Here is a 10930-nt window from a genome sequence, read left to right on the forward strand (position 1 = left end):
TCTCTCTCTCTCTCTCTCTCTCTCTCTCTCACACACACACACACACACACACACACACTCAGAACCAGCTCCACGGTCAGAACAAGCACTCCAGTATGAACTAGACTTTATTTACTCTCACAATGCTTGTGCTTTAAAGGAAATAACTCAGTCTTAAATATTGACTTTTAAAAATATTAAATATACTTCTGCTTGATTCATACACCACCTTTAAATGATTCAGGTCTGGATTCATGTATGCGAAGAGGAAAAAATATATAAATGTGATTTTATTAACAGAACGGTCACACTACATTTACCACGGTGCTTTGCGTGATGGGCGTGTCTGATCCTTTACGAGAAGTCCCCGGATGTGGGTTTGAGTGGGACAACGGGCGGGCGCGATTCGCTAGAGAGGCGGTGAGAATAAGACGTTTATTCCATTATAACCTGATTTAACTTGCATGCTTCTTACTTCAGAGACGCGTATTCTGTGCGTGTTACATCTGTTATATATATAAAACGTGCCGGTTTTGTAGACGCCGCTTTCTACGGGTTGCATGGTCGTGTTTCACAGCGGGCTGGCTTGGTTCTGGGTCCGGAATGCATGCGTCCCTGGTTCGGTATGAACCCAGTCGGCCCAGTTGAACTAAACCCAGTTCGCGTGTACGTGAGCGTGTACGTGCACCGGTGCCGTAGCGGGGTCTGTCCGGGTCTCGCTTGCAGAACTGGGTCGCTGGCCGTCCGACCAGTGTGCCCGCCTGTAAATGTTACTGGTTTGTTTGAAGAGTTGAATGCAGCGAGGCCGCACCGCGGGACTGAGACCCGTAAGTGTGTAGGAGGTCGGATGGTCTTGGTCTTGTTTTGCACGCTCCTCTCTCTCCACACTTTGGGTGGAGTTTGGCGAGGCCCGACGTTGCAGATCAGCAAAAACTGATTTATGTTTGTAAATCCTAATAATTCTTCCTCTCCTTCTTGCTCTCTATCCCCTCCCCCTTTTCTTGACCCTGTTTATCTGTCTCACACACACACACATGTAGACGTCAGTGGGACCGCTGGCGATGCAGACGGTTAAGTGTGTGGTGGTGGGTGACGGGGCGGTGGGGAAGACCTGTCTGCTCATCTCCTACACCACCAACGCCTTCCCTGACGAGTACATCCCCACCGTGTTCGACAACTACAGCACCCAGACGTGCGTGGACGGGCGTGCGGTCAGCCTCAACCTGTGGGACACGGCCGGGCAGGAGGAGTACGACCGGCTGCGGACGCTGTCTTACCCCCAGACCCACGTCTTCATCATCTGTTTCTCCGTGGCCAGCCCCTCGTCTCACGCCAACGTGCGTCACAAGTGGCACCCGGAGGTGAGTCACCACTGCCCTGGCGTGCCCGTCCTGCTGGTGGGCACCAAGCGGGACCTGCGCTCGGATCGCGAGACCCTGGAGAGGCTTCGGGAGCAGGGCCTGAGCCCCACCACTGCCCAGCACGGGGCGGCCCTGGCCCGCACCATCGGGGCGGTCCGCTACCTGGAGTGCTCGGCCCTGCTGCAGGAGGGCGTCCGCGAGGTGTTCCACGAGGCCGTCCGGGCCGTGCTCTACCCCAACGCCAAGAAACACGGCAGGAAGTGTGTGCTGTTATAACCACCACGTGTGTGTGTGTGTGTGTGAGAGTAAATGTGCTGAGAGGGGCTATACAAACATAAGGTTTTGTTCTTATTATATAGTATGCCACTATAACATTGTGTCCCTGCATTACAGTGAGGTGTGTGTGTGTGTGTGTGTGTGTGTGTGTGTGTGTATGAACGCTCACCCAAATTCGTGGAACAATTTGTGAGCTTGTGACTTACACAAATGCTACACACACACGTGCCTCAGATAAAAGGGTGCAAGACTGAATGACCACGGTGGAGCCTGTCTCACTGTTAGTTCTGGGCCTACAGTTAGACACTAAGAGGACTTGTCCTGAAGAGAGAGACCGGTACAGCAGCTCCACCTTCTGAAAATGCCCCCAAATCAGCCCACCAACTCCCTCACGATCTGTATCCTCCACACGTCAGCGACATGGTCTGGACCTCTAGGGGAGGGCAACTTGTCTCACCTGTGCAGCCGTGGACATTCTGATTGGCTGGAGTCTGTGCCCGCACCCTCTTATGACATCAATGTGTTCCGAAGCTTTTTATTGGCCTACTCCGGGCCTAGTCACCAAAGAGCCAAAGCCAAGTAGCTTTACGTTTCTGTTGTACCACGGAGTCATCTCTGATTGGCCAGACACCGCTGCTTTGTGCCTTCACTTTCTCACCTGCCTGAAGATGTCGTGACCTGCCAGTGAACTTTGACATCTCTGTCCAGGGGTCGAGTGCCTTCTGCACCAGAAAATGCATTTTATCACCACGCCCGTGTGCCTTCACTGCCAATAGCTCAGAACCAAAAATGTCCCCAGACAGCCAGACCTACACACGATGGGCGTTTGATGTCTTTGTTGGTCTGTGTGAAATCAGATGTTTTAGACAGACAGGCGGTGCTTAACCCAACATGCCACAGCTAATCTACACACCCACGTGTCTGGCTGGTGTGTCGTAACTCTGCGACTGTTGGGAATGCTGGTAAAACTGTCTAGTTGTATTTCTGGACTGGATCGTTGAAAAGTCGTGTTTCCCACCCCGGTCTACAGGGGTCTCCCAGTAGGTCCACATTTTTGTGCTGTCCCAGGTATGCGGTGATCTCACTGGCTTGGCTCAGAGCTGTGACGGTGACGAAAACGTGGAACGGATTCGTGTCCCTGAGGAACGGCTTGGACGACACCGTTCTGTCAGCAGTCAGTATGGAGGTCTTTGTTCTGCCTTCATTATACCCCCGTACTGCTATAACATATATAGGAGTTTTAATAATATCTTCACACTACATTTCTAATGTGTCTGGTTATGTGGTATTGCTATGGCAACTACACTTCTCCTGTAGTTCACCTGGAAGAACAGGTAAGAAGCTTAGCAACCAGGTCAGTGGTCCAGATCCCATAGAGCACACACACTTTCATACGGAGACATCTACATATGCCACTCTGGATCAGAGAATTTGCCAAATATTGACAACTGTCATGTTCATCTGCTGGTCACAACACTCAATGTTGACAACCGTCCGGTTGTCTCCGAGTTGTTAGCCAGTTCGAGCTGACTGTGTAGGGAGTTGTAAGCCACATTCAAGCCAACCTTGTAGGTTTCTGTTTGCACTACAGAGTGTGTTGTACCTCAGGATCAGTCTCAGAAACCCAAATTTAAGTCCGTTTGCACAACAGCGCCGTTCACACTGCAGCTCCCAAACGTTAAAGCACTCTTACCGTTTCCTGCTGCACAGACTCAAGACGGTTTGTGTCTCTGCTCCCGTTACACAAGCAGCAGTGATGCTAGTGAGTAAGACAGTACAGTAATAACAGTGCCAAAGGGTCCGTTTGGAACAGTCCTCACTCGTGACCTTTGACACTTTTTAGCACAACACCCATGATTACAGGTAGATTTGCTTCACCTACGCGAGCTTAGTTTACTTTCTATACGTGTTGGAAAATACAAGGAGGTTTGGAAAGACCTTCGTGTTCTAGACCCTCCTGAGGGTCTAGGATCAGCGAGGTTGTAGGATGGGCCTGTGTTTGGAGAGTAGAGAACGCCAATCCGGCTCCCCAGAACAGCCGCAGAACGATGAGTGGACACAGAAGGTGATGTGGGAGAGACGTAGAGCAAAACTCATGTGTTGCTAAAGACCTTCAGCAGAACCGACAGAAGATTGGACTCATATTTACAAAATAAAAGGAATATACTACCCCAAGTGGGACCCAAAGTACAGAATCAGACCGTCAGTACGCATGCGCTCACACACGTTGATGTTTACTAAATGTGGCTGGTGTGCTGTATGGAGTCCTGCGTGCAGCACAGTTCTGGTACCTGGTTGGCGTTTCCTCTCTCTGCCCAGCAGGGGGCGTCTGATGCTCAGTCTGTCCTGGTCATACTGGTGGACTGTATTTACACACACTGCCAAGCTGCAGTGTCCTGAGAGAGAGAGAAGCATTGTCCTGCCATCAAACGTAAATGTCACCATGTGAAAACAAGAATAAAACACTTTTTAAAAAATAAACAGTGGGTTGGTAGTTTGTTTTCTATAACCTGTATTACCTCATGTTGATGCAACTTGGACCAGGCGTTTGGGTCTTTACCACAGAGACGTGTATGAGATGTTTGAGTGGGTGGGAAACTCCTCTTCATTATGCAGTTTCTAAACTGCAAAAAGTTTCTAGTATGTGAAAGGTACCTGGATGTTGTACTTTTGCAAATATTCCAGTATGATCACAGCTATCTTGGTGCAGTACTGTGGGCCGAACCTTTGGGGTTCTTTGAGGGATCAGTATGCAGGATAATATATAGTGAGTGTAGTATGCAATATACAATAGTATATATTGAGTGCAGTAGACCTTTTTCGAATATAGCCTGATGTTTGAATAGGTGTGGAGTGTAACAGGATGGCCAGACTGTTAAATAAATCATTTGATCAACTACGACCAGAAACAGGAAAAAGCTTATTTGAGCTTCTGTCCAGCTGTTTTACTGAACGACCGGGTGTGTGACGAAACACTGGCGACCGGAAGGAGGCGTCAGGAAGCGCCAGAGGCCGACCTTCTGAACCGGAAGTGAATCTAGTGGCGCAAGCAGTAAACACAAGCTAGCTGCAGAAGTTGCTAACAGCGCTCATCTGATTCATACGTGTTCGTAGTGTTAATTTATTCTGTTAATTCTATATTAAAGTCACAAACCACAATACGATATCAAGCGCTTTGGGCGACCTCACGTGCGTGCCAATGGAGGTGTATTTTATTCAGGACTTGGCGGTCTACCATTAGCCGAGCTGCCCGTGTCTGAAGCGCTCCTGTTCGGGTAGAGCTGTAACTCTAGTCCGAGGATCTGAGGCCCAGCGCACACATCCTGGTGAAACAGGTACGATGAGTGTTTTAAACTGCACACACGGCCCACGACCGCGTATGGTTAGGAGTGAAAACGTATTAACTGGTCCGTGTGTCTCACGAGTAAAGCTGAGCTGGTGTTGGTGTGTGTGTGTGTGCTGCAGGGTGTGTTAACAGTGATGAAGTGGTAACGCAGTGTTGTCTAGATCAGGGGGCGAGTCTACCACACTGAAACACTGAGAGACTACATGTTCTGTACATTACTGTTCTAATAACTTCACACCTTATTAAACTGCTGATAACATGTTATTACGTCTAATTTGAGTCACTTTAGTTTATTGAGCATGTTAAGTAGCAGCATTGAGAGAGCATGGGGCTTGTTTTCTTTCTAAATAGATCCAATTGTGGCTGGAAGTTGGTTGGTTAGTTTAACTGGTTTCCATTTGTCTGGTTTGTGCAGGATGTCGGACTCTGACAGTGACGAGGACCAGGACCGCCCCTTTCACCTTACGGGCTTCCTGTTCGGGAACATTAACGAGGATGGACAGCTGGAAGACGACAGCGTCCTGGACACGGTGAGAGACAGACCCAAGAAAAGAGGGATGAGAAACAGATAGAGAGGGAGGGAGGGAGACGGGGATGAGGTAACAGTGAGAGATGGACAGATGAAAAACAGACATAAGGGAGGAAAGAGGGGATGAGAGAGTGAATTGGTGTAATTGAAGCTACATCCCTGTACCTATACCCCCACCCTGTGTGTCAGGAGTCTAAGAAGCACCTGGCAGGTCTGGGCTCTCTGGGTCTGAGCTCACTCATTACGGAGATCACCGCTACAGAGGACGACGCAGCTGAGGACCGAGACCAGAGCAGCACAGATGCTGATGGTGGGTGTGGGTGTGTGTGTGTGTGTGTGTGAGTGTGAGATGTGCCTGCTCGCATATTTGTGTAATGCATGTGAGTGGTCATAATGTATACCTATTTGTTCAGTATATTGATTTATGCAATTATGCTGGTGCATCAAATACAATTTGAAACAAGTAAATGAAGAAAGTCTAAATAAAATGAAATGTGTGATTTTGTATGATGGGGCACTTATACACATGTGGGTGTGAATTCATGGATGTAACGTGTGTGTGTGTGTGTAGGCTGGGTGAAAAGTACAGAAGATGCTGTGGATTATTCTGATATCAGTGAAGTTGCTGAAGATGAAACTCGCAAATACAGACAGGCCATGGGAAACCTACAGCCCTCCCATAGAACAGGTACACACACACACACACCTCCCACAGAACAGGTACACACACACACACCTCCCACAGAACAGGTACACACACACACACCTCCCACAGAACAGGTACACACACACACACCTCCCACAGAACAGGTGTACACACACACACACACACACACACACACACACACACCTCCCACAGAACAGGTGTACACACACACACACACACTTCCCACAGAACAGGTGTACACACACACACACACACACTTCCCACAGAACAGGTGTACACACACACACACACACCTCCCACAGAACAGGTGTACACACACACACCTCCCACAGAACAGGTGTACACACACACACACACACCTCCCACAGAACAGGTGTACACACACACACACACACCTCCCACAGAACAGGTGTACACACACACACACACCTCCCACAGAACAGGTGTACACACACACACACACACACACACACACACACACACACACACCTCCCACAGAACAGGTGTACACACACACACCTCCCACTGAACAGGTGTACACACACACACACACACACACACCTCCCACAGAACAGGTACACACACACACACACCTCCCACAGAACAGGTACACACACACACACACCTCCCACAGAACAGGTGTACACACACACACACACCTCCCACAGAACAGGTGTACACACACACACACACACACACACACACACAGAACAGGTGTACACACACACACACACACACACACACCTCCCACAGAACAGGTGTACACACACACACACACACCTCCCACAGAACAGGTGTACACACACACACACACACACACACACACACACACACACACACACCTGCCACAGAACAGGTGTACACACACACCTCCCACAGAACAGGTGTACACACACACACACACACACACACACTTCCCACAGAACAGGTACACACACACACACCTCCCACAGAACAGGTACACACACACACACACACCTCCCACAGAACAGGTGTACACACACACACACACACACCTCCCACAGAACAGGTGTACACACACACACACACACACACACACACACACACACACACACACACACACACACCTCCCACAGAACAGGTGTACACACACACACACACACACCTCCCACAGAACAGGTGTACACACACACACACACACACACACACACACACACACACACACACACACACCTCCCACAGAACAGGTGTACACACACACACACACCTCCCACAGAACAGGTACACACACACACACACACACACCTCCCACAGAACAGGTGTACACACACACACCTCCCACAGAACAGGTGTACACACACACACACACACACACACACACACACACACACACACACACACACACACACACCTCCCACAGAACAGGTGTACACACACACACACACACCTCCCACAGAACAGGTGTACACACACACACACACACACACACACACACACACACACACACACACACCTGCCACAGAACAGGTGTACACACACACACACACCTGCCACAGAACAGGTGTACACACACACACACACACTTCCCACAGAACGTGTACACACACACACACACACACACACACACACACTTCCCACAGAACAGGTATACACACACACACACACACACACACACACACACACACACACACACACACAGCCCTCCCACAGAATGGGCACATGGATACCCCCTACCCAAAGAACCACAGGTGTGAGCACAGACACCTGGCTTTTGTAACTTAGAATTTTGCCATTTCAGAAAATCCCAATTAACGATTTAATCATTAAAACACATTAACATTCTTACAAACAGGTACATCCAAATCAACCTGTGTGTGTGTGTACGTACAGATGATGAAGATGAAGATGACTATGATGCTGACTCTGAGGACATTGATTCCAAGCTCATGCCACCCCCACCTCCCCCTAGCCTGCCAACCAGCATTAAGAAAGATGAACCTCCCAGCCAGAGCACCAATGGTGAGAAACCTTCTAGCCACTCCCCTTATATATATAGCCCCTCCCTCTCTCTGTCCCAGACACTCATATTATAACCCCGCCTTATTCTCTCTCTGCCCCCTGTAGTGGCTGATGAAGGGGGCGGGATCATCCTGCCCTCCATCATTGCCCCCTCTGCGGGGGAGAAGGCGGAGTTTAGCAGCTCCTCTGACAGTGAGAGTGAAAGTGACCGCCCACCGCCCAGTGGAGGGGCGGGGCCTGAAGGAGGGCTTACATTGCCATTGGCTGGGATCATGAAGAAAGATGCAGCTAAATCCCTCCCTGGGGTCACAGAGCTGTTCCCTGTATTCAGGCCGGGAAAGGTACACATCTCTTTCTCATCCCTCTCTTTCTCTCTCTCTTTCTCCATCTCTCTCTCTCCTCTGTCTCATCCCTCTCTCTCCCTCCCTCCAGGTTCTGCGGTTCCTGCGTTTATTTGGGCCGGGGAAGAACATGCCGTCTGTGTGGCGTAGTGCCAGGAGGAAGAGGAAGAGGAAGCACAAAGAGGCCCACACGGACACGCCTACCGCCGACGGCGAATCACACGCTCAAGAGGGCGGGGCAGAGAAGAAGTCTGGGTGGGAATATGAATATGCCCCGCCTCCACCACCAGAACAGTGTCTCTCAGATGATGAGGTAGTACACATCTCTCTCTCCTTATTTCTCTTAAAACAACACTACTGCATTATCAGACTCTACCTCTCTTAAAACAACACTACTGCATTATCAGACTCTACCTCTCTTAAAACAACACTATTGCATTATCAGACTCTACCTCTCTTAAAACAACACTACTGCATTATCAGACTCTACCTCTCTTAAAACAACACTATTGCATTATCAGACTCTACCTCTCTTAAAACAACACTACTGCATTATCAGACTACCTCTCTTAAAACAACACTACTGCATTATCAGACTCTACCTCTCTTAAAACAACACTACTGCATTATCAGACTCTACCTCTCTTAAAACAACACTACTGCATTATCAGACTCTACCTCTCTTAAAACAACACTACTGCATTATCAGACTCTACCTCTCTTAAAACAACACTACTGCATTATCAGACTCTCCCTCTCTCTTGGTCTTCCTCCCTGTCTGATGTCAGATTACCATGATGGCCCCGGTGGAGAGTAAGTCCCAGCAGGTGTTGGGAGAGGGGGACAAGGCCTGTGAGATCCGTCCCCGAGTGGCAGAGTGGCGGTTCGGTCCAGCGCAGCTCTGGTACGACATGCTGGGCGTCCCGGAGGACGGTGCCGGCTTCCACTACGGATTCAGACTCAAAGAGGATGTGACGCAGGACGCTCCGGACGCCACGGAGACCACACCAGCGCCCCCTACTGACACGGTGCAGACCAACCTCGCAACACACACGCCAGATACTGGAGAAGAGCAGGAGCAGGACACCAAACCTGAGGTCTGCACAGAGTGTGTCTGTGTGTGTGTGTGTGTGTGTGTGTGTGTGTGTGTGTGTGTGTGTGTGTGTGTTTATGTATTTGTTTATATGGGGATGTGAACTGTTTCTGTGTGTGTGTGTGTGTGTGTGTGTGTGTGTGTGTGTGTGTGTGTGTGTGTGTATGTATTTGTTTATATGGGGATGTGAACTGTTTCTCTCTGTGTGTGTGTGTGTGTGTGTGTGTGTGTGTGTGTGTGTGTGTGTGTGTTGTTTATATGGGGATGTGAACTGTTTCTGTGTGTGTGTGTATTTGTTTATATGGGGATGTGAACTGTTTCTCTCTGTGTGTGTGTGTGTGTGTGTGTGTGTGTTTATTTGTTTATATGGGGATGTGAACTGTTTCTGTGTGTGTGTGTATTTGTTTATATGGGGATGTGAACTGTTTCTGTGTGTGTGTGTTTAGGAGGTAGATGTATCCAGGCTGGAGGACGAGCTCTTTCTGATGGTCACTCAGCTACAGTGGGAGGATGACATCATCTGGAACGGAGAAGACGTGAAACATAAGGGCACTAAGACCCAGCGAGCCAGTCTGGCAGGGTGGCTCCCATCCAGCATGACCCGCAACGCCAACGCTTACAACGCACAGCAGGGTCCGTACACACACACTATACACACACACACACACACACACACACACACACACACACACACACACGCAGCAGGGTTCAAACACACACTACACACACACACGTGCAGCAGGGTTCGAACACACACACACACTACACACACACATGCAGCAGGGTTCGAACACACACACCACACATGCAGCAGGGTTCGAACACACACACACTATACACACACACACACACAATATATACACACACACACATACACAATATATATACATACACACACGCAGCAGGGTCTGTACACTGTGTTCCAAATTATTATGCAAATAATATTTTCTCAGCTTTTCCAAAATTACCTATATGAATTGCAGTCATTGTAATTTTCCAGTCATCAACTATTAGAGTACAATTTAAAGGTTTTTGAACAAACTGCCAATGATATCAGTATATAAAAAATAAAATAAAACACTCAAAATGCATGTTCCAAATTATTAGGTTTTCAACCTTTTCATTTTTATAAAGAACAAAAAAAATTGTGAAATTATAAGCATTAGCAGGTTATTACAAATTGAAATCAAACAGTTTTCAAGTCAAAACTTTATTCTAGGTGATGTTACATTTGCACATAGGACCCCTTGTTCTAAAGGAGCTCCTGAACTCTCTCGTCCATTGAATTAGTCAGAGTTTGGATGGTATCTGCTTCTGTTGTTTTACATGAGGACAGAATACCCTCCCAGAGATGTTGC

General features: G+C 48.7%; 2 protein-coding genes across 4 annotated transcripts in view; both read left to right on the forward strand.

Moving 5' to 3' along the window:
• The first annotated feature begins 282 nt into the window (after positions 1-282).
• rhogc (ras homolog gene family, member Gc) lies at positions 283-4096 on the forward strand. Of its 2 annotated transcripts, none has more exons than XM_076987660.1 (2): positions 283-399; positions 1020-4096. In XM_076987660.1, exons 1-2 carry the CDS (start codon positions 316-318, stop codon positions 1614-1616), a joined length of 681 nt encoding a protein of 226 aa, XP_076843775.1. In that variant the 5' UTR covers positions 283-315; the 3' UTR covers positions 1617-4096. The 2 variants fall into 2 exon arrangements, with proteins under 2 accessions (XP_076843775.1, XP_076843776.1); XM_076987661.1 differs by lacking the exon at positions 283-399 and adding an exon at positions 411-806.
• Positions 4097-4640: 544 nt separating this feature from the next.
• taf1 (TAF1 RNA polymerase II, TATA box binding protein (TBP)-associated factor) overlaps positions 4641-10930 on the forward strand; it is a 57801-nt gene continuing 51511 nt past the window's right edge. For both annotated transcript variants that reach the window (XM_076987657.1, XM_076987658.1), the window contains exons 1-9: positions 4641-4951; positions 5378-5492; positions 5681-5801; positions 6063-6179; positions 8010-8138; positions 8244-8479; positions 8571-8792; positions 9268-9576; positions 10019-10205. In XM_076987657.1, the coding sequence (XP_076843772.1) occupies positions 5379-5492; positions 5681-5801; positions 6063-6179; positions 8010-8138; positions 8244-8479; positions 8571-8792; positions 9268-9576; positions 10019-10205 (1435 nt within the window). In that variant the 5' untranslated portion in view covers positions 4641-4951; position 5378. The remainder of the gene's footprint in view (positions 4952-5377; positions 5493-5680; positions 5802-6062; positions 6180-8009; positions 8139-8243; positions 8480-8570; positions 8793-9267; positions 9577-10018; positions 10206-10930) is intronic.

The sequence above is a fragment of the Brachyhypopomus gauderio genome, unplaced genomic scaffold (assembly GCF_052324685.1).
Source record: "Brachyhypopomus gauderio isolate BG-103 unplaced genomic scaffold, BGAUD_0.2 sc54, whole genome shotgun sequence".
Lineage (NCBI taxonomy): Eukaryota > Metazoa > Chordata > Actinopteri > Gymnotiformes > Hypopomidae > Brachyhypopomus > Brachyhypopomus gauderio.